This window comes from Chroicocephalus ridibundus, chromosome 3 (assembly GCF_963924245.1).
Source record: "Chroicocephalus ridibundus chromosome 3, bChrRid1.1, whole genome shotgun sequence".
Lineage (NCBI taxonomy): Eukaryota > Metazoa > Chordata > Aves > Charadriiformes > Laridae > Chroicocephalus > Chroicocephalus ridibundus.
The window spans coordinates 108,281,791-108,306,478 of record NC_086286.1 but is presented as its reverse complement, the minus strand read 5'-3'; the positions used below and the strand labels follow the sequence as shown (position 1 = coordinate 108,306,478).

The 24,688-nt window shown below is 38.5% G+C and overlaps 1 protein-coding gene across 1 annotated transcript in view; it reads right to left on the bottom strand.

The window, feature by feature from the left end:
* SNTG2 (syntrophin gamma 2) overlaps positions 1-24,688 on the bottom strand; it is a 277,686-nt gene that overhangs the window by 39,125 nt on the left and 213,873 nt on the right. The window contains exons 11-12 of the mRNA XM_063331136.1: positions 18,164-18,202; positions 3,372-3,488 (exon numbers count right to left, since the gene is read on the bottom strand). Of these exons, the coding sequence (XP_063187206.1) occupies positions 3,372-3,488; positions 18,164-18,202 (156 nt within the window). The remainder of the gene's footprint in view (positions 1-3,371; positions 3,489-18,163; positions 18,203-24,688) is intronic.

Below are 24,688 nucleotides of genomic sequence, written 5' to 3'. Positions count from 1 at the left end.
CCAATATATCCATCTGTAAATGAAATCTGTAAATTTCTTAAATACAGTCAGATAAGCTACTTCAGGGATGCAGAAAGGCCATTCTCTGTTAATCACACCTCTCTTGATATTTACTTCTATGGTGAAGCTTCTACATTTTTGGAAACACCATCTGAGATATTGTTGAAATGGAGTATAAATAGAACATTACTTACCATAGTAATTTCTTTCATATTATAATATCCACATTTTTTCCACAATTTTCTTTATTTTTACCCATGGGTAACTATGTTTTCCATTCTTACGAAACTTAGCAGCTGTATTTACATTCATATCATCTTTTACACACAATGAAATAGAAAAAGAGTAGAAATTGTACCAGATCCTTTTACAAGCAGTTTTAAAGTTATGGGTAAGGTGATTACAACTAAAGATAACTGTATGACTTGTAGGTCATCTACTCTGTGCACACTGCATTGGTACATAGACACACTACATTGATTCAGTATACAAATGGCAATAACATCAGAGAAACATCTCTGAAATAAAACATGTTAAACATCTTCTAAAGATCAAGCAAGTTAAAACATCTGCATTTTTGTGAAAGAACAATTGATTTTTTAATGCTTCACTTAACATAGTAGAAAGAAGTAAGCAGGAGTAATGGTAAGAGCAGTACAATTAAGTATCTCTAAAAACAGTGAAACAGCTGTATGCACGGCTTTGCGTGGGGACCTGTGTTTCCAGCTACAGAGCTGCAACATGCGACACAGAACCAGTACCAGGCCACAGTGTGGGTTGGTGGCTCCCTGGGTGCCATGGGAGCTCCTCTGGGGTCTGGCAGGGCAGGGTCCTCGCCAGCCAGGGCCCATCCCATCGCCCTGTAGTGGGTTGACCCAGTCCGACAGCTAAGTGCCCACACAGGTGCTCGCTAACTCCCCATATCCCCACAGTGGGATGGAGGAAAAGAACAGGAAAAGCAAAATCAAGAAGACTCATGGGTGAAGGTAGACAGTTTAATAAGTGATGGAAAGAGGAAAAAAACCTAGAGATGCAAAGGTTGATCGCACCCTACCTGCCCCACGCAGACCGATGCCCAGCCAGTCTCCAGGCAATGGCTGCTTTTGAAGACCAAATCCCTGCTTTTTATTGCTAAGCATGATGTTCTTTGTTACGTAATATCCTTTTGGGCCTATCTGCGTCAGCCTATCTGTCCTGGCCACGTTCCCCTCCCAGACTCTTGTCCACCCTCAGCCTACTTGCTGGGTGAGCAGTGTGAGAAACAAGAGAAAGGCTGTGCAAGCAGTGCTCAGCATCACCCAAAACACTGGTGTGTTAGCACTGTTTTAGTCACAAATAAGAAATTCACTGGCATATGAGCTGCTATAAAAAAGTCACCTCCATCCCAGCCAGGCCCAGTACATGCCCCAGCTGGGGGCAGGGCAGCCATGGGGACTGGGGGCAGCCCCAGCTCTGGGCACCAGGCACCTCCCCAAGGACAGGGACGGGCTGAGGCTGGGCCTGAACATGGGCCTGTGCGTGGTCTTGGCTCGTTGGGGTCCATGGCTGGCCAGGACAGGGCTCTGGGGAGCTACAGACTGGTCCTGCTGTATTGCTGGGGTAGAGACTGACAATGGATGCTGCAATGGGGTCCTGGGTTGTGGGAAGGGTGGGGGGAGCTCCAGGGAAAGAGGTCAGGGGCAGTCGGGCATGAACTGCCCTCAGGACACTGATAATCAGCTTCCAGGTGTGGCTTTAGATACACATTTGAATTCTCCAGGTGGGTGGTTGTTGGAAACTGTCGATTTCCTGTTTTATTTTTTTTCCCCTGACAGAAAACCTCTGTGTAATGATTAAATAGCAAGAAAACTAGTCAACAGGTTTTATGATTTATAGGCCCTGTCCCACTTACTGCTGTATCTGAGTACCGGGATGACGTAACAGACTCACCAAAGGGGTCCCCTTTGTTCATTGTTTTGAAAAGGCACTTTTTCTACAAAAAAATTGTGCAGAAACACAGTAGAGCACAGTAGATACTGACGAGTAACATGGTACGAATACTACCAAACATTCATCCTCACTTGTCTGTTCTTAGTAGAGTGCTGAACGTGATAAATGAAGTAGTTTATCACCAATTATATCAAGTAGATGGATAGTTTTAATTATATCAAAAAAGTTTCTTCAAGAACAGGTCTGAAAACAATAAATAAAATTTATAAAGGAAAAGCATTCATGTGATGTGTTATTTATTTGTTTAATATTTTTGTATTGTTTTTGCATTTTAATTGGATTGTAGTAATTAAATCAAATTTTAGTTCCTTGACTCGACATATAGGCAAATAATTTTTTACAGGGGAAAAAAACCCAGCTTTTCACAGATGCATTGTCTCATTTTAAAGAGAATACTATTGGCCATTTAAAAGTGTCTGAAGTTAATAGGAAGCATTGTATTTAGAATTTCAATCTAGAGAGAGAAAAATGTTACTGATTGCTTCTCACTGCGGTTCATAAATGAGGTTTGAAGAGTATGAACTTCCCAAAGGTACTGCAGATGGTAGACATGTAAAGGATCAGATTTTCTTTGGATCAGCTGAAGAAATTGGGAGACTGACCACCCCCTGAGCCAAACCGTAAGGACGCTTTGAATGACTTGAAATTGCATTCTAATTCCGCATTTTATTCTTTTTGATTTGTTTAAAGCAAAGGCTCTCTGGAGAAAAAACGAAGAAAGGATAAAACAATACCATGTGATATGGGTCACTTTTAAAAAGTTTAGAAATCTACAGCTCATTTCTGTTTCATTCTTTTAAATTAATTTTTATTAGGGTTTTCTTTAGAGACGTATTAGATAAGTCATCTGTTGTAAAACAGAATTCTCGTTACTACCTACGTAAATTATCAAAGCAAGATGGTGTCATTTGTTCAAACTGTATTCTTAGCATTGGATTCTCTGTAACAGTTCAATCCCTTGCCTGCGTGCAAAATTTGCAAGTATCTACTAATACTATGGATGGTGTATTTCATGATGTATCTTGTCTTTAAAAAAACAGAGTAACTACCAGCTCATTACATCTGCCAAATACCTTAGAATAAACAAGGTAAGAAATATTTGGCCCAACAAACCAGAGAAAAATTTGAACTGGACAACTTTAAAAAGTAAAATCCTAATCCCTATTTGGAATTCTTTGAACTATCCAGGTACGGTAAGATTTTCAGAGGACCTTGAAAGAGGTTAAATATCTAAAGCTTATTGAAATTCAGTGGCATCTATGGCTTTAACTTCTTTTGAAATCTCAGCTGACAATGTCACTTAGTAAGGAAAAACAAACCCAGACATAACAAACAGGTTTCCATTTACAATGAAACCGTTACAAAAATACTATTTTTTTTACCGGTGGAGTGCTGAAAATGTAGAAGGATGAACCCTTCAGTGCCAGAAACTTGAATTTGTAGAGCTGAGATGAATCAGTTCCTTCAAGTCTCTCATTTACCCATCCCATATGTATAACCTGTAAAAGAAAATAATTGAAAATTAAAGCTCTGTTCTTCAGTGAAGCATAAGACATATCTGAATAGGTCAAGTATTTTCACAAGGAAGAGTGGTCCTATTAGAAGTGGATGCATCATCTGCTTCTTCACATTTGCCTTCCCACCACTCCCGTGCTCTTGAAGTATATGGTATCATGCCACTGTGTCAGAAGTCCTCGAAGAGACTTAAACTTACAGTACAGGTTGTCTGAATCTTGTCTGAAATAATCACCATTTAAAAAGCCACCTATATATGTCTCAGCAGACTGTCACTTGAGCCAGCAGAAAATCTAGATGTACTGAAATAGTTCAGCCATCAGTTTATAAAAACGTGATCCTACACTTTCTATATTACAGTCAAAACATGGACGTACTGACATTTCTGCATGTACCTCTAAAGAAATACACCTGAACAAATCACTAGATTTATCTGAAATCAAACAGCTTCTATATAGTCATGTTTGCTACTGTTAACAAACTGTCTTTGTCACACTGATTGTCTTTCAGAGTTTATATACTTTTTTATATACACTTTATCTCACGATGATTTAGGTGTCAAATTCAGTTGTTATTTGCTCTAACAGTACATGCCTTTATGTTTCAGGTAAAATAATTTAAAGAAAAAATAAAACTAAGAAGTAAAACTGCATGCTTCCTTTTTGAGGTAAACGCAAATTTATGAAGGAATAATCCCATAGTGTGGTAGCGGAATACCGTGATTGTAGTTATCCACCAAAAATAACAAATGAAAACATTTTAGGCTTCATTTTACATACATTGGGAGGAACATACTGCCCTTGCAACAGGTACTCAAATCTGGAGTGATCTACCAATCAGAATACACAGCTGTTGCTGACAGGCTTGTTCATTTTCAATTAAGGAAAACATTGAGGAGTTACACAGGGACAGAAATATCATAACACTTGTGAATACACTGAGCCCACACAACTTTGCTGGAAGTCAGTGGGAACAGCCTGAAAATTTCATTAAATTGCATGAAAACTTCAGCACTTGTTCTACAGACAGAATTGGGAAAAACGTGATGATCTCAGGAATGCTTTTCTATTGAAAGCTCAGTGTGCGTACCTGTCATTATTACCAACAGAGCAGAAAGGTGGAAAGAATGGTAGTTTAGATGCATGTTCATGCTCTTATATCACGAAAATCTCACACGTTGTTTTCTAACTTTGTTATTTAATGTATCAATTATGTCTCTTACCAACAAATTTATTCAGAAATAAATAATAAATCAATATGTTGAGCCAGACAGTCCTTCTCTGTACTCTTCTACCAAGCTCCAGCATTAACATTTCAAGGAGATCTAAGAAACAGCACAATAAATACAGTAGGACCTCCAGTTCTCAATTTGCTATTCTGTAAATTTAATAACTCTCCCCAAAACACTGTTTCTATAGTAGTCAGCAAAGGTTTAGAAACAGGATATTCAGACACATCATTATTTTATCAAAATATACTATAGTTACGTTGATAATCTACTAGAAACTACACTATACATTGAGTTTATCAGCATGGTAATATAATATCAAATAATACAGACAAAAAGAATACTGTCCAAATCACAGGGCACAAACAATACAATATTCTCCTTTACATTCATAAAGTCACATTTGCTGACTTGCAAATGGACACCATCTATTGAACTGTAACAGCATTAAAATCTTTACTAAAAAGTAGTTTACTTAGTAATTGATTAAATTAAATTGATAAGGAAAGCATGTAACTATCTATTATGTTCTTCTTTCATCACCATTATCATCACTTTATCCTTACAGCAGGTTTATCCTTACAGCAGCACCTACCAAATAATTTTGGAATTATCCACAATGTCAAATGGCAAAACTAAGTCCTCCAACCTTGACATCACTGATTAGCTCGCTTGCGTTGGTGACCATCATGTCCAGTATCGTATCCTTTCTGGTGGGCTGTCTATTCCCTGACTTAAGAAGTTATTCCTGATGCACCCCAGGAGTCTCCTGGATTGCCTACTGCTCGCTGTGCTACTTTTCCAGCATGTGTTCAGGTCGCTGAAGTCCCCCAGCAGGATGAGAGCCTGCGAGTGCAATGACTCCTGTAGCTGGAGGAAGAAGGCTTTGTCAATAGGCTCCCCCTGATCATGTGGCTTGTAGTAGACACCAACCACAATGTCCCCTTTGTTGCCTTGTTCTCTTACTCTTACCCATAGGCTTTCAACCTGCTCGGGGCTATTCAGAGACAGCTCTTCACACACTAGCCATTTCTTAATGCAGAGGGCAAAGGTTCCGCCTGTCCTTCATCGCTCTTCTGAACAGCCTGTAGCTATTGATAGCTGCACTCCAGTCATGGGATTTGTCCCACCAAGTTTCAGAAATGGCAACCAGGTTGCTGCAGCATGGTGGCTTCAAATTCCTCTTGTTTTGCTGCTCATGCTGTGTGCATCGATGCAGAGGCACTTCAGCTGGGCTGTCAGTGTGTCACCTTAGAGGAAGCTCCCTAAATTCCTTTGAAGTATGTCACTGGTGTATCCCTTTTGGCTCCTATTACCTAAGAAGCCCCTGGGTCATCTCTGTAAGACTTCAAGCGGGCTGCCAGAATGTCTCAGAGCAACATGCTGAGGGCCCTCGCTAGCACCCCGTTCCTCTAACCTTGGTGTGACATCCCACAGCTTGTCATGGGCAAGCCTGATATTATCCCTCTCCCACTTCAAGTCTAGTTTAAAGCTCTGCCAGTGAGCCCCGCTAGCGTGTGATCAGTCTCTCTTCCCCCTTTCAGAAAGATGAACCCCACCTGATGCCAGCAAGCCTGGTGCTGTGTAGGCCATCCCATTATCAAAAAACACAAAATTGTGTTGATGACACCAGCCATGGAGCCATATAATGATAGACTGGGCCCACCTGTTTCTTCCGATGCCCACAACTGGAAGGAGAGAGGAAAAAATAACCTGGGCTCTAGATTCCCTTACCAACTGCCCCAAAGTCTTGAAGTCTCTTTTCATTGCCTTTGGACTACGCATCGCTGCTTCATTGCCACCCACATGGAAGAGCAGTAATGGGTAATAGTCTGAGGGCCGTAACAGGCTAGGAACTTTCCTAGTGATGTCCTTAACCCTGGCCCCAGGCAGGTAGCAGACTTCCCTAAGAAGAGGGTCTGTCTGGCATATTGGACCCTATTTTCCCCTCAGAAGGGAGTAGCCTACAACTATAACCTATCTTTTTCCCTCGTGGAGGTGGTCGTGATATGGGGGGTAGGCCTTTCTGACCTTGGCAACACCTCTGGTGAAGATGGACTGTCATCCACATCATCCATTGACTGGTATTCCACATCCAGAGACTCATAACTGTTGCAGAGAGGTACTTGGGAAGGCGGGGTGGATAAGGGGGAGGTTTGTCTGCTGCTCCGAGAATGGACTTGCCTCCATTCACTTCTCTCCTTTAAGCTACTACCTTTGAATAAATAAGCAACTTTCTTTGAATAAAATTCTAAATTTAGAAAGTGGGCACTGAATTTTTCTCACTGAAGTAAAATGTGTTTTTTTTTCTTTTTTCAATGAAAATGTGCTTTATGTCAAAGTTTTCCGTCCGTGAAATGGAAAGAATTTCCTTTATGTATTTTGTGAATTCATGTGAAGGCCCTATCACTGTTGTATTCTTAACTATGGCTGCAAGATGTGATAGGAGCTCCAAATTTTATAGCCTCAATTTAATGTAGCACTTAATGTTTTGGATAATACTCTTGAGTATGTATCTAGTTACAAACAGAAGACTGCATTTTTTAATTAGCTGCAGACATTTTTTGGGCATGTGTTCTAAGTGTTTTACTGAAATGAAACTCTATTATTACTATTTTTATTGCAGTCGCACCATACTGTGACCAGTCTACCTGTGGTAGACCAGAATCAAGAAATTTGGTTTGAAGTATACTCTTCTCCACACGGCAAATAGATTTTTACAATTATTAACAGCCATAAACTCAATCTTAAACTGTTCTGTATGCTGTAATCTCTTTCAACCTCAGACAAAAAAAGAATAGATTTTGGGGGAATGGTCTTTCTACACACTGAATTATTACAACATTGTAATATCCCTCTTGATCTATATGGATTGTGATAAAGTCACCTGTTCATTCCACTTCATCAAAGTCTACACAAAACTGCACAGCAATACTTCAGCTACATTTTGAATACATTGCACTATTACTGTGCGTGATTTAAATGACTAACGGGAAAAAATAACTTCAATCAGACAAAACTCCAAATAATAGATCATCGAAACAAAGAGAAAGTCTTAGAACCATTAACAAATATAAAGACCTTTTTTTGTTTCTAAATTTGACTACAATTCCCAAAAGATATCAGAAACTCATAAAAAGTTTTTCAATTTTCATTTTCTTTAAATCCATTACTTAGCTTTGCATTGTCAACATAGTTTGTGGAATAAGGAACCAGTTATATACCTCATATTTGAAATAAGAAAAAATGGTCTGCTGATTTACATCTTACAAAAGAAAATAAAAACTTATCTGGAAAAACTAGCTGGTATATAATAGTTCAATGCCATTTAAGAAAACCCATGAAGTAAATACCCTTCCAAAAGTTTTTCAAATCCCAAGATTATGGTCTGTGTATTAGCACCATGAAACACTTACCTAACTATTAAAGATGCTAGGACACAAAATGCTGCAGCATTTCCTGAACTTTCTAAAAGACACCTATAAAATGAATGCCTACATCAAGTTGTTCCATTTTTTTTTAAATGAAGGTGTGAAAAAATTCCAGTAGCACATTTGTAGATCAATTTAAAATTTGGAGAAGAGTACCTCTGCAGAATACTGACTGAAGTCTCAGTATGTACATACAATTAAGAAAAGAAATATAGAACAGCTAGAAGACACACAAGCTTTTTGTTTGTTCGTTTGTTTTAGAATTTTTATATATCTAGCAGAAAAGCAAGGGTTGAGTTGATTTAAATACAGATTGCTCCACCAAATATGAAAGACTGAATGAGATACTTTCTTGGAGAAGAAGCAATAGTCAGGCTAGGTAGGGGAAGAAGGATTTTTATTGGAAGTTAAGTGGTGAGCTCAGTGGGCTCAGAGCTGCATTACTGCCATTTGCATGGGTGGGGGAGAACAGGACGGCAAGCTAAAAAGTAAGTACTAATGACTATGAAAGAGAAAGAAGAAAAGACAAAGCAAAATACATTTACGAGGAGAAATGAATCAATTTGCTAAGATCAAAAATACAGGAAAAAATATGAAATTAAAATGAAAAGAACAAAAGGAAGGACACCATAAAAGTACATAAAGAGAGGAAATCGAATGAAAAAATATTTGTGAGGAAAAAATGTAAAGAAAAGAAATGTCTACTTGCCTATAAACACACAAAGTCCTTAAAAAGGTAAAGAAGGAAAATAGCAGAATTTCCTTTATCAGAACCAGTGTTTGGTTAACTTATGCATATATTGAAAAAATAATAAAATTATGCATATTTTTATAGAGATATTAAAAAAATCTAATATATTTTTTACTTTCTTTCCACACATCTTTCTTATTGAGTGGTTTATTTGATGGTCATTTAGTCCATAGAAATGGAGAAAGAATAATTATTGAGTTCAACAAAAGTCTGTATGGAACAAATGCAACAAAGTGTTGGTACTCAATAACAAGCTGTTTGTGGTTCGTAAGTAGGCTACTGAGATTTTAATTGGGTCTCACTATGTGCATGGAAATATTAATCCGGGGATAAAAACTGTTGTTATTTGGATTGAAACCTGCCATTTGAAATTTTAAGGAGTGCTCATAATGCATTACACTACAAACTGTCCCATTCTTAGCATTGCTTTCACCACTTTATTCCCATACTGCATAATCAATTTGAGACTGCTATCTGAAACTGCGTGGAAAATTACCCATACATCATCGATGTATTATTAAGTTTCTAACACGTTTAATACAGTTTCAAAAAGTTCCTGTAGGAACAAAATGAGCGATGGCACTCATTATGAGAAGATAAAACAAGTCACTAACAATATGTAATCCAATCACAGCAGATAAATGAAAGATCTTATTTGCACTTATTATTTTCCTACAGCAATAAAGCATCTAGATGCTGCAATGACTGGAAACTTAATGTGCTATATTTAATAAGGCAACCAGTATATTTTGTATATAGTACTTTTAGTTAAATAGTTATGAAAAGTAAATGATGCAAAACACTCCAGAGGGAAATGAAGAAAGAAAATCAAGTAGATCTCTGATGTATGAAATGTCAGAACAGATGGGTACACTTATGTAATTAAAGTGGGATAAGAATCTACAACAGACACCAGCTTAGCCTGCAAGTTAAGAACCAGTGTTGTACCATGAAGCACAATGGAACAATAGAAAATTAAGAAAGCAAAGAGAAGTACGTCTTGAAGTAGCTTAAGTACTTTTTTTTGTCTTTTCTAAAGCAAGCGCTAGACTGCATGTTTTGAAAAGTACAGATTTTGGAGGGAAAAAGTGCAGTATTTTCACATACATTATGATTAACTAAAAAAAACCAAAACAAAACAACAAAACAAACAAATTGAAAAATTGGAATGCTAGAAGTTTTGATGCATTACATCAATCGCATTCATTTATGTCCAAATGGCTACCCTTCAAAACATAATGTTTTAGAGATTAAACTACAGATGAACCTTAGAAATTATCACACTTGAGTGTTTTAAGTGCTTCAGCTCAAGAATGAAATTTATAAGTCCAAGCTGGGCACAGTTTGAATGGCACAAATAGCAACATGTCTGTACTAACCCAAAGGGTTAGTTAGCACTAACTATGAAGACAGGTATGTATCTGAATTCGTGCACCTTCCCAGGAATTGGCCGCCTGTGCAAAATTTGGATTACTTGTCCTTTAGGTAGCGATACTTGGTTCTCTTCTTTGCTTGTTATAACAAGGAGTCTGGGAAAATGGGGGCTGATGTCACTCACCTTTTCTTATAATAGCCTTCTTGTTCAAGTTAGGATCCAGAACGCAAAACTCACTCTTGAAGACAGTAAGTTGCCTTACTGGTTATACATTCTTATATTATACTAAATCAGTATCATTATTTGTGCAGCAGGAACTAAATAAACTAAATAAAATCGGAAAACTCAGGCTCTTCACCATTTTTTTGTCTTGTATGTCTACTTAATTATTTTGCAATATTTAAACAGCAGTAGCAAAATACACCTAACAAGCTATTCTCCTCCTCACCAAATAAAGCCTCAAATTGTTTTTTTCTGCAGTTTAGGAAAATTAAAAAAGAAAGCCTTTCAAACTATAGCTGTTTGCTATAGCTGTTGCAAAAGAGTCCTCAAAGAAGAAAACTCAATCTGAAAATTCAGTCTCAGCTTCCTTCTACATGTTATGCCCCAATCAATAACATGATAATTCTGCTTAAAAATGTGTTAACATAATTTTTATTGGAGAATAATCCTGAAGAAGGACTGATCTCATACTAGTAATCCAATGAAATCATAATTCTGTAATGTCGAATGGAAAAGCAATGGGTTCTAAAAGCTGTGAAGAGCAGATGCCTGTGCAGAAAATTATACGCTCTAAAATCTTTCTCGCAATCCACAAATCAGAAATATGCAAAGAAAAGGAGAATAAAGAAGAGTTATTTGTATATATTTTTTTAATATTCTAACAGCTAAGGGAAGCTTAGGAAGACAGCTTAATCAGAGACCATGATTTTTCACCAAAGACAGAATTGCCTTGTGCCACTCTCTGCCAGAGACACCATAGACCCAGCTGACTGCTGGAAGATGAGGCCAACATATTAGGGTAAGAAACATTACTTAAATGTACTCTTCCGTAAAGCTTTCCTTAAATACGAATAGGTTTCCTTTGTCTGACATATTCTATACAGTTTCTAGAATTCAATGTTTTGAAGTCTTACAACTTCAAAGACTTATCTAATATCAACTATTTCATTAACACAAAAAAATGGGACATAGAAATACTATGAACATACTGTGAATGTATTTGTTTTATAAAGCATAGCGAGATTTCGAGAAATATGTTAGGAGATGCAACCACAGTTTTCAGAATTCTATTATGTATAGATTTGTTTTGGAAAATCTCTTGACTTTTTCTTTTTTTTCCAGTTTGCTTGTATAGTAGTAATAGTTATTTACATCACAGAGGCACTACATATTAGCTAACTCACTAGAGGTTAAAAAGTTTAAGTGCTTTAAAGTGGCACTTCTTCCATTAGAGTAAGTTTTTTCAGTGGAAGACCTGAGGTCTCAGAAAAAATGTCTGACGCAGACCAAGAGAGTTTCATTAGGAATTACATAATTGACCCCCCATATCAAAAAAGTTAAAACAATTACTAAGGAAGATCTCAATTCTATCTCTACATGGTCTCTTTTGATGCTGAAAGGAATTTAGTCATGCTCTCTTTCTACAGGTGTAATTTGTCTGCAAGAATCTAACTTTTCCAGACTAACAATTAGGAGAAAGTAATTTTATTGCTACGTGATATATTTTTAAAACATTTTTCTCTGTTTCTCAGAGAATGAAAAAAAAAACCAAGACAGAAAATGATCTTACAAGAGTATGTGCAGGGTTTCTTTTATTCTGAAAGATGAAGCCAAGCAAACATGTTCGTGGCATACCTGGGGCAGCAGTTCTGCTATGAGGAACAATAGGAAAAGCCTCCATATTTGAAAAGTTCCTTATTTAGAATTAGGATCATATAATTGTCAAAAAACAGAGTGGAAAAGAGGCTTCTGAGAAATGTAGTACATTGCCCTCTCCAAAATGCAGTATCCTTGATACTTATTTTGTTTCTAAAAATGCTTCCTTAACGTCTTAACAATCTCCAGTAATGGACACTTCATAATTTCTCTCAAGAATCTATTCTAGCACTTTATTATATTTACTAGTGATGAGAAAGTCTATTCCTCATGTCAAACATGAATTGCTCTTGCTGTAATCACAATTTAAGACTTTTTTGGCCCTAGCCATTACAGTCTCAAATGATTTTGACCTTAGAGTAAAAAAAGCTTATTCAGTTCATACATGGAGCAAAAATCCATGAACAAAAATATGTAGGTTGTGTGGCATCTTTCCTTGCTTCTTTTCACATATTCTCTGAGCACAAAGTTATCACTCCTGAATATTTCTTTCATATCTCCCTCTCTGTCTTTCTTTCAACGTATCCATGGAGGCCATGGAAAACCCCTGGTCAATATCTTTTAGGAAACATAGTGCACAAGATCAGCTGCAGTACTCTTGCCAAGGCCTTTCAGCAAAAGGAACACTTAGCATGTCTCGCAGTAACTCACTTAGGTACAGCCCACAACGCTTGACTCCTCTTTCTCAAAAGCCACAAAGGAGACACGGTTGTTATGGCATGCTGGTAAATGGCCAGCCCTGGCATGATGTTAAACTGACAAAGTAACAACGTGAGAAACTGCTGGACGTTGCATACAATGCAAAGGGAGAAGCTCACCGGCCAACTCAAGTGTGCAGTGCTACTAATAAAACAATAACGGGATAAACTAGCAGGTGAAATACACGAAAAGAAAGTGAAGAATGAGTGAAGAACGCCAAAAGATAATGAAAAGCGGGTGCTGACTTACAGGCAGTGGTGGTGGTATCATAGATAAAGGCTGAAATAACCAAATAAGCATGTAAAAATCAGAAAAAGTAAGGGCCAATGGAGAAGGAGTAAAATGTGTGTGCATTCCTTATTTGGGAGAGGCAAAAATGGGGGAAAAAAGGAATATAAGATAAAGCATATGAATGGGGCTTTTGGGTGTCTCTGTTGATCAGCCCTGTACCTGATTACCACAGGTTGATGTAATAATAAACTATAATAATAAATCTTAACAATAAACCTATTGGTTTTCTTACTATCTCTATCTGACTGGCTTCTGCAGACAGAGGCATCTGGGACGGTCTCCCTGAGGCCTAGCAAAGCGACGGACAATGGAACAAACTTCCTAAAATAATGTACATCCCTAGATACTTTTCAAGTATTTTCCAGTAACAACAACTCCAGTTATTCCCCACAGCCTCTCACATATACTTGATTATTCTTGCCTATGTGTTGTACCTTAATTGGCTTCCACCCTGTTTCTCAGACTCATTCTTCAATATGCCAAGATCATTCTTATGTCTAACACTGCATTTTAAAGCTTCATGTCTGCAAAACTAGTAAACTTGCTTTTGCTAACACACCATAAAGGGAGTATTCAAGGGAACTGGATCCAGGACAGACCTTTTCAGGACTTCTAGTCAATATGTCACTTTTGAAAGCAAACCATTTATGCCTATTATTGGATTATTCAACAAAGTCTGTACAACCAAATCTGGATAATACTTGTTTAAAATACTGTAATGTCAAGAAATGTCATAAACCTTACTGGAATCAAGAAATGTTGCAGCAACCGCCTGTCACCCATCCACAAGATGTGTTATACTATCACAGGAAGAAATTAGATTGGTTGTCACTATTTATTCTTGACAAATCCTTCAGGGCAGACATTCATCTGCTGTCTTGCAGCTGCATACAAATATTTTGTTTATTTATTTAAAACGTCTTTCTGGAGATTGAAGTCAAATTGAGTAGTCTCTAATTTCCAGCTTCTTTCTTTTTCCATTAACAGCCATGATGTTTGCCCTTTCCTAATCTTTTGATGTGTCACCTAGCAGACACAAATTCCCTGAAATATCTTGATAATAGCTCTGAGATTATTTTGACCAGTTTTTCAAATGTCACCAGGCATTAAAAGCATACACACCGCCAAAACTTCCCCTTGTATTGTAATCTGAGATTTTATTGTTTTTTGATAGTATTACTTGCAACAACCATCTTTTGCAGATGATCTTTTCAGTGAAGGCTGACGTCTGATATGCTGAGCAGATGACAAACTTTGTCTTCGTGCTATTAATGCACTTAGAGGGTAATTTTATGTTACCTATCTATCCCTTGGTGGTTGCATCTTGATCTGTGTCCTGGTCTTCCTGCTACTATCACATGCTACGCTTTTACAATCATTGCCTCCAGATTTCACCTTCTGTATGATTTCCTTTGGAGGTCGATGAAGAGGTCATTGCAAAAATCAAAACAAAGAAGGGAAGATACATCATTGGAAGTAGTGCAAATCTGTTTTACAGCATCACAAGAAAAAATATAAATAGTCTTATTTAATATCTGATCAATATTTTCCTCTTTCTACTGAGAAGAAACTCTATTGTTTTAGTGGAGAACAGAAAATGATCGTATTAGTCTTAAAACCCTAAAAAAGCCACACAGCAAACAAAATCAAAAACCTTGCAAGTAGTTTTTCTGTGCAGAGAGAGAATTGCCAAATTTACTGTTTCATAAAAAATATAGAGCAATCCAGCAGCGTGTGCTTTCTTGAAAACTGAGTCCCAAATCTAACTGCCTACTGATAACACAGAATCAAGTGTTTTCAAGTCCCTAGAGCGCTGCAGTAAATTATATCAAGGAGAATCAAAAGTTACAATATCTGGAGAATGGTGGCTGTAAACATGCTCCACACTCAATAAAATAATGCACAACCTGGCTCAATTCCCCTCTCTCCTTGTGGAGCACTAACATGCTGTAAAAGTATCCAGTGCGTAGATGCTGTGTGCTTTGTCATCTACACAAGTTATATATACACTTAAGAGCCAGAGCTTCAGCAGTGGTACTTATTTAATACCTTTCAAATTCATGTAATCCCTGCGTATTTGTTAAATCCTTGTAGTTCTTGACATGGCCTAACTAGTATGACATGCCCTGGGACAACCGGAACTCTCCAAACAATTCCCAAGGATGGTCTGGGATTTAAGCATTGGCGGGAATAATTTCCAACAGGCAGTTTAAAGGGAGAAACCCTGCTTTGGTGGGAGAAGAGAATTTAAAAGTGTGGAGGTAGCCAGACCACATGAATTAGCTTCATGACCTTGTACTGCTTATTTTAACAGCACAAATATATATTCATAATAATTACAACTACTACTACCTTTCTTACTACCTCTAACTTTGGACCATAGAGACAGGGCGAGTCCAAACTCTTTGTTTGACTTCTTTTGGCCAAGAGATCCATAAATACAGCTGGTTTAGACCTGGGAACCAATATCTTAGTCCTTTCACTTTCCAATCTTCTTGAGTTATGTGCTCAGGGATGCATCAGGTTCTGGAGATTCAGTCTCCAGTAAAACCAGTCAGGGGCAACACGAAAGACAAGGAAGAAAGCGAGATTTAGCAAAGTCACTGTTTACGTTCCTGACCCTGAATCCCAGTTTGTTAATGACCTATGAAAAACAGAATCTGAATGAAAACTCTCCTGATCCAACCTCGTCCCTTTATGAAAGATTAGGTTGAACTCTAATGATAATGAAGAAAACTCACCGCAGGCGACACAATAATGAAACTCTAAGGACCTGTTTAATTCTTCAGGAATGTCTATACTCAAAAGTCAAGACAAATTTGCAGCTATCACCAATTTTACTCCAAGGCAGCTCTTCAAGTGACCTTCAATCTCTTAAGCTTATCCTTTCTCTAGATTTTAAATCGACTGCATTAAGAGCTATTCAGGTTTGTACAAACATTATGTAACTGACATTAACAGGCTCCATTAATCTAGGGCAGATCAACTCCTCTTCTGCTTTCAGTTATCACGGACAAGTTTTATTTTATTCCTTTGTGATATATATATATATATATATATATATATATATATATATATATATATGAGAGATTCACATTTTGGTTGCTTTTAAAGCAGATTTTCTCAGGACATGTTAAAGTCTGAATTTTTAACATTTGCTCCTTTAATATTTTTATATTGGCTAGTTTTATTTACTTGATCTGCCCAAATTCATAATAAACTTAATTTTTTCTCACTTTTTTTGCAGAGAACAATCAAATGTTTGTTGCTGTCAGTCCCATCTTACGTTCTAAAATCCTGAAATTAGGGTCCTATTTGTATCTTCCCTTCTTTCATATTTGGAATGGGAAAAATGGGATAGACTTGTACTGCCTAACTTTAGGCACCTGCTTTAGCTGATGCACTAAGAGGCTACTCTTAGGACCTCAGTATAGTCAAGACAGAAAAAGGGGCTCCTAAGAAGGATGATTTAAAGCATGAATATCAAGTCCCACATTTGAACAACTCTCTGTAACAGAATAATTTGCTGCACTGACTGTCTATACAATTTATGGAGACTAGTCCATTTATTTAGTAAATAAAATTACATATTTAGTGATAGGTTGTATGACTGTCCCCAATACTTTGTAAAAATTGAGGAAGAATATGTCTTCCTTTTTTCAACTAAACCCATTATGTATGCCCAAACTGATATGAATAAACTTTGAATACTTATAAAAGTACTTGTAGTAGAGAGTTCATCCCAGAAAAGATACCCAAATTCAATACCTTTTCCCATGGCATTTATAGTCACCTGTTTTTCATATCAGTTTCATTAATAATTAAAAGCCATGGCAGAGAGAGTATTTAAATGCCTCCTTCTTACACAGAATAGGTATTTGTTTTGGCTTTGGGGGTAACTTGATTATCTATTACACATAGAAGTCAATAGTGGCTTTTGAGGTTTGTTTTTTTTTTTTTCCTCCAAAGTACTGACCCAAATATAAGAAAACAGTTTCCTGTGTAAGAAAATGTCAATGGTTAAGTATTTTTAATAACTTCTAGTAGAGTCTATAAATGTCCAAGCAGATTTTACAAATAAGATGATGAAATGGTGATATATGAAAGAATACACAAGTTGTCAAACTAATAAATATTTATTTAATCCCTATATGAAGATTTTTTTGACTCAGACTTCTGTAATAAAACTCCATAATAAATTTCTGCAGTAAAACAGTATATAAGACACCTTGCCTAATTTTCACTTTTATAATCTACAAACCCAGCATTTTTGGAAACAGCAGGGACTGGGCTCTTTGTTCCTGAGTAATGATTCAATGCCAGATTGATGAAATGAAAGCACACGTAAATGAAACTCATTAGTTCTATAATACAAGCTTCAAAGTACTTCCCAGAATTACAGAATTAGCTTGGAAAATGCTGCTATTATATTTTACAAAGTAAATGAAAAAACTCTTTGCAATACTACAAGAAGTAAGAATACTTTCCAATGCAGTAAATTCTTCTGGATCTTTAGGACATTTGTCTAGTTGGAGCAGAAGAAATATCTCAGGCTCTTGAGCTCCAAAAGTCCCAAACAGTCATAGCAAACATAGTCTGCACAGCATCACACACACAAAACAGTTTGGATTTGTAATACATTCCTTGTCTATCTGTGCACCATATGTGATGTAAATACAGAGTTAACTTGTCAGACTCACTGGTGCAATATTGCATGCAAACATGTACTGTGCTTTCCAAGACCTGGCTGTGAGTTCCACTGTCCCCTTCTCATTTATTTCATGGCTCCATCCAATCCACTTTTTAGGTCTACAGTGGAGGATTCTACTCATTACTGTGGATTCGTAAGAATCTGCAGTATTAAGTCAGTAATTTCATAATTTTAAACCATAGAAAACTTGGGTTTAGAATTTTAAAACTGACTAAATGTGAGTATGTAAGCTCTACAAATTTTGCAACTTAATGACAAGAATGTAAAAAATTGGATAATATAATGGAAGTCTTACCTGGTCTGAGGGAGAACAGCATTTATTTGCCATTTTCATCTATGAAAGACAGATGAAAGAATACACAGGGTTATTAATATGCTGAAGAGTTTCTGTGATGCAATTAGCATTGACTTAGTTATTGAATACTCTATTAATACTTCCAAATTATAAGAAATTAAATTGTTCAGTGCATAAATACTAGGTTTTTACTATTACACTAAATTTACAAAACCAAGGACTCAAAGGCCAGAAAGTCTTTTATCAGAGTTTTCATTAAATCCTTCATAAAAATTTGCATGCATGAATTTAACTTTGCCACCCTGAGTGAAAATATTATACTGTACATACATATACACCTCACTTAGGTCTCAGTTAAGCAATTGCTTAAACAGATCTATAAATGAGGCATGGGATTAAGTACTTGTGAAATGAAGGCCATAGAGTGTCAGACATATTTAAGGATTAAGAGAATGTTGTTTAGGCTTTCCTTTTAGTTTACTCTTCAAGATAAAGTTACATATCTTTCTTTTTCTTCTCTGTTCATATAATGAAAAGTTTTGTTGATTTTGGCTTTTCTTTGGCAGTCATAGTTTGCACAGATGAGTGGTGGACAAACCCTGACAGATATTCCCTTCTCTAAAGTGAAACACTTTACCGTGCAACATTAGTAAGTGCAGTAACGACATGGAATTTAGACAGAAACAGAGTAAATGACTGGAAAGACAGACTGCCCTATATGCAAGGATAGAAGTTGCAAACTGTCCTACAGTTGATGAGTACTTCCAAAGGATCTTGTCATCAAAAAGCCTGTTTTATAACAAATGGAAAACTTGTGATAGAAGACCAAAAGCTACACCTATGCACAGGAAAAACTACAAATGCCAGAGGAAAAGAGCAGAAGAAATCCAGGGCTATCACTTGTATCCTGGCAATACTAGATTTGTATGATCAAATCTGTGGATAATCTTTGGAAGCAGAGCACGTCTGCAGCCATGTAGCTCAGTAAAAACGGTGATGCCATTGCCTGTTGTGGTGAGTTGACTGTGGCCAGGAGCTGAACATCTACACAGCTGCTCACTCCCTTCGCCCTCCCAGCAGGAAGGGGAGAGAATAGGAAGAGCAAAAGCAAGAGAACTCAGAGGTCAAGACAAAGAGAGCTTAAAAAGTGAAGGAAATAAGAAAAAAACAAGTAATATAAAGGCAATCACTCACTGCATCCCACAAGCAGACTGATGCCCAACCAGTCTCCAAGTACCAACCACCTTGGAAGACAAAATTCCACCTTATCTGCTATGTCACTTCTATTGCCAAGATCAACTTTATCACAGAATCACAGAATTACAGAATCACAGAATCATAGATGGTTTGGGTTGGAAAGGACGCACAAAGGTCATCAAGTTCAACCCCACTGCAATGAGCAGGGTCATCTTCCACTAGATAGGTCGCTCAGAGCCCCGTTCAACCTGACCTTGAATGTTTCCAGGGATGGGGCATCTACCACCTCTCTGGGCAACCTGTGCCTGTGCCTCACCACACTCACAGTAAAGAATTTCTTCCTAATATCTGATCTAAATCTACCCTCTTCCAGTTTAAAACTGTTACCCCTTGTCCTATCACTACAGTCCCTCATAAAGGGTCCCTCCCCATCTTTCCTGTTAGTCCCCTTTAAGTACTGAAAGGCCACTATAAAGCCACCCTGGAGCCTTCTCTTCTCCAGGCTGAACAACCCCAGCTCTCATAGCCTGTCCTTGCAGGAGAGGTGCTCCAGCCCTCTGATAATTTTTGTGGCCCTGCTATGGACTTGCTCCAACAGGTCCATGTCTTTCCTGTGCTGAGGGCTCCAGAGCTGGACGCAGTACTCCAGGTGGGGTCTCACAGGAGCAGAGCAGAGAGGCAGAATCACCTCCCTTGACCTGCTGGCCATGCTGCTTTTGATGCAGACCAGGATACAGTTGGCTTTCTGGGCTGCAAGCACACATTGCCAGCTCATCAACCAACACCCCCAAGTCATTTTCAGCAGGGCTGCCGAATTTCTCCACCCAGCCTATATTTGTGCATGGGATTGCCCTGACCAACGTGCACGACCTTGCACTTGGCCCTGTTGAACTTCACGAGATTCACACAGGCCCACCTCTCAAGCCTGTCAAGGTCTCTCTGGATGGCATCACTAATGTCATCTGTCTCAGCTGGGTTCCTTCCCAATTACTTGCCTATTCCTCACTGGGGGCAGAGGGGTATCAGAGTGAGAAAAAGTCAAAGCCTTGATGCTGTGCAAGCACTGTTCAGCAACAGCCAAAGCAATGGTGTGTTATTAACACTGTTTTAACCACAAATACAAAACACAGCACCATATGGCCGCTCTAAAGAGTTACATTCATCCCAGCCAGACCCAGTACACCTGCAAGAGGCTAACAGGCTTTGTGTCATGCTAATGACACAAGCCTCAGAATGTGTCATGGTTTTTCTGGACTTGTCTTGGACTATCTAGAGCTGTACTACAGCTTGTTTAGCCATAACATAAACATCTAATGACCATGATAACATCGCCTACTTGGTTTTAGCAAAGTACAGCTGTGGGATGTAATGATATATATGTATATAAAAGCTACAGGTATATATATATAAAGAATATAAAGTGTATACACACACACACTTGTAGCTGATAGACAGCAATAACAAATCATTATACTTCACAGAGTGAATTATCTATGACCATAAACAAAATGACCCTAGGACAAAATGTAGTGTGGAGGAGTACAGGAAGACAGCAGGAGCCTTCACTGTACAGACAGAGGGTGATACCAAGGCTCAGGGCTGTGGGAACTGACCAGTCAATCCTAACCCACCATGGATCGTCAGGGCTCCTTCTCCCCCATGTGCTCACTTTTGCACCCCATTTGAATTGAATCGTGTGGTCAAACGGTGCAGGTGTGCTGGTGGCTCAGACAGCTGGGAGTGATGGAGGCTGTGCAGATGAGGTGGCCAGACCTGCTGTGAGCCTGGGGCACCTGCGAGGCCTCTGATCACCTTGGGCAGAGTGCCATAAGAGCCTGCCAGCCCCTTTGAGGGGCACTGCCATGCTCCCCACCACCTCCCTGCCACCCCAGAGCCAAAACAGGGACTACCACAATAGAGGCAGGTCACAGCCTGCAGGCGCTGACACCTGCACCACAGCACAGATGAGGACCAATGATGAGGATGGAGCTGAGATGCAGCTGCTAAGCAGAGTGGGGGGCCCCAAGCAAGGTTCCTCACAACTTTTGCACACAGCTCTGCCTACAGCAGCCTGACCCCAGGCCGCATGGCTGCACCATGCCAGAGGCCAGAGGCGGCCTGGAGCACCCTGGGAAGGGGAAGAGGTGGCAGAGCTTCTTGGTGCTCTCGGGGCCCCAACAGTAACAAACCAGAGGGAACTCAGGAACCCAACCTCTGTAACTTGGATAAAACAAATTGTTGACATGCCCAGTGTTGCAGAAGGAAGCAGACCTCACCATTCTGATTAGGTAATAGGCTTAATCCTGAGCAGCTGTGCAGGACATAATGAAAAGGCACCTGGAATACTTTAATGTCAGTAGGAATGCTGTCACATCCTGCTCCAACCTTCAGGAACAAATACATACACAAAGTAACTATACAGAAGCCATCTTATACACATAGAAAATATTATTTCCTTGCAGGTGGCCAATGACGTGCTGAGTAGTAAGGTCACTGTAGCATAAAACATTGCAAATAAACAGGGCTATCAGATCCTGCCTCCTTTCACCCTCCTTTTTGGTTCATTCAAACTATTTAAGCTCCCTATATGACAGGAAGAAATTTTGTTATCCTACTTTTTATTTTATTGTGTTTAGATGTGCCTGGAAAAATGTGTGCGAGACTGGCCATACAGTTTTCTGCAGAATAAGGGCAGAGTATTGTGAAGAGCATTCCTCATAACCAGTCCAGCTTCCCATTGGTAAGTGAAATAAGGAAGAATGCCTTGGACTCCACAGCTATCCACTGCACAGCCTTAGCTCATTCCCTATTCAAAGCAGGGATGGCTGCAGCCCTGACGTAACTGTGGGGAGAGGAAAGATCTCCTTCTGCATCACATTATGTCCCTATGCCACGAGGTTGAGGAGAGAAAAGTATGCACTCTCCACTTCACCTGGCACCCCATGTTCTCTACGTGCCTCCACAGCTGGTGCAGAGAGACAGGAATACAAACCGGATACGCTACTCCTTGCTGGCAGCGCGTGAGCTTTCAGCACTGCAGTACAGTAACGGGAGCTGGAGACAGCAGGGGAACTGAAACCAAAAACCTGGATCTGCGAACACCGCAGGCAGCTTGCAAAACGAACTATTAAGCAATTGTAATTCCCATACTCTGTTCTAAATGAATACATACGGGACAGGAATAGAATGGGGATGAAATGATTCAGAACTGTATACCTGACTCTAAATACCTCCCAGGCTGGGTTTTATCTCACTTAACTTTGGAAAGCCAAAAAAAAGAGTTATACATTTAATATACGCATATTCTCTTTCCAGACAGCAGAGAGAGAGAATGATCTTGACATGCACCTTTTTTCTTTTGTTTTCCCTGGCTATAAGAGGATCCTATGCGATTGCTTGTTGCTTGGCTAAATGTAGGTGATGTGATTCTTACCCGTACTGACTTCCCATTACAACCTCCGTGGTTTGAATTGTGGTACTTTCAAATGGAAATTTTTGAGTTTACAAACCAAAAAAAGCAGCAAAAAAGAAATACTATCATGTGTTTTCACGCCAGGAATAGAATTGTTTATATAATCGAGGCAGTCAAATTTGTCTACTGCTTCCTACATACAAGGATTCTGTTTCCATCTACACGTACCCCACATTCTGCCGTGTAAAGACAGACCTCCTCAATCCTCTTTTTTTACATGCATGTTCAAAGCTCATATTCCATAAATTTCTCCCTATTCAAACAGAAGTTTAACTTCACTGCAATACAGAGTATCACTTACATATCCTCGTACTTAAAAGCGTACACATATGACATATACAATTAAAAAAGCTGCCGAAGGCAAAAATATGATCCAGATTAATAACCCTGTTTTGAAGCCAAATTTTAAGTTTCTACCATCCTCCAATGAAGCTGCTGGAATGATTTATAAAAATCATAAATCATGTTTAAAGTGGAACAATGTCACCTTAACTTGTTCATTTACCTGCTTATGAACTACTATTTATTTCTAAATATTTTTTTTAAATAACACCATTAGAATATCATGGGGGGAAAAATTAAAACCTTGAGAAAGTTATAAATATAAGAAACAAGTCTCTATAAAGTAAATGAACTGGCAGCATTACCTTTAGGTGCTTGTACTGATCATGACTACATTAATGTTCAGTGTTATGCTTCAAAGAAAATAATTAAAATCCATGAGAAAATCTGCACATGTTTAATAGCTGGCTATCTGAATGGTGGAAAACAGAGAGAGAAATATTAACTATTCCAAAGGACTCTCTCCTAAGAAAACCATCTCCAGCACAGCATTCCCACCTCAGCCTACAAAGAACGCTGTAGCTGAACAAATTAAGAACAGGAGCAGTGAGAAGCTCATGCAGATCAAGTTGTTTCCTGTGCTGCTTCTTTCATCACGGCAGCTTTGCTGCCAGTCTCTGTTCCCTCTCTCCACTCAGTTTCTTCAACTGTACCTCCTTCTGTGAGAAAAGAGGTGTACAAGCAAAGAAATAAATGTGAGATGCTGATTCATCTCTATTTTCTTCTGTGAAAGGTAAATGTGAAGAATTCTGAGAACATTGACAAGACTGGTGATTGAATTACAAAAGACGACGATAGGGAAGTTTCATGCTGGTAGAAAAGTATATGAAAAACAAGAATATGAACAAAGTGATAAACAATTTGGGATAAGGATCCTTAGAAAAAAATGTAATCCATACTGCTTGTGAAGCTGACAGTTACTAGGAGATTTTCTGAGCTAAGCATACAAGGCATGTATGTGTAAGAAGGGCTGAAAAGATTCCCTTACATCTTTCTCCATGTTACAGTATTCCCCGTGCTCCTCTGTCTTATAAGAACTAACTCTCTTCAGGCTAGTACCAGAATCATTATTTCTTATCTACCAAGTAACACTTCTAGATGTGCTACATCCAGGGGTAGCATCCTTATGCAGTGATGACTTCTCACATCTTCACTATTGAAAGATGACTCCTCCTTTATACTCGATCCCCAGAGAGCTTGCCTTTGCATAGAAGTCAGATGTTTCCCCACTTCAAAAAAGTAGTGTGACATTAGCAGAAGTGTCACGTTGTGGCAAAGCTATTTTTGTACTGCCTACATTAGGACTGTCTTCTGGCATCAGAAAGAGTTGTCAACTGCTAAACATGACTGCATTAGGTAAAGTAGCAAAATAAAGTATATTAGGGTAAAGTGATACAGGAAAGATAGGGTGCACTGTAAGAAAACAATCTGTATCAGGAGCTCTTTAAGAACAACAATTCTAAAAGAAATGATTCAAAATCTTCTGCAAACGTGTATGACAAAGGATGTACAAA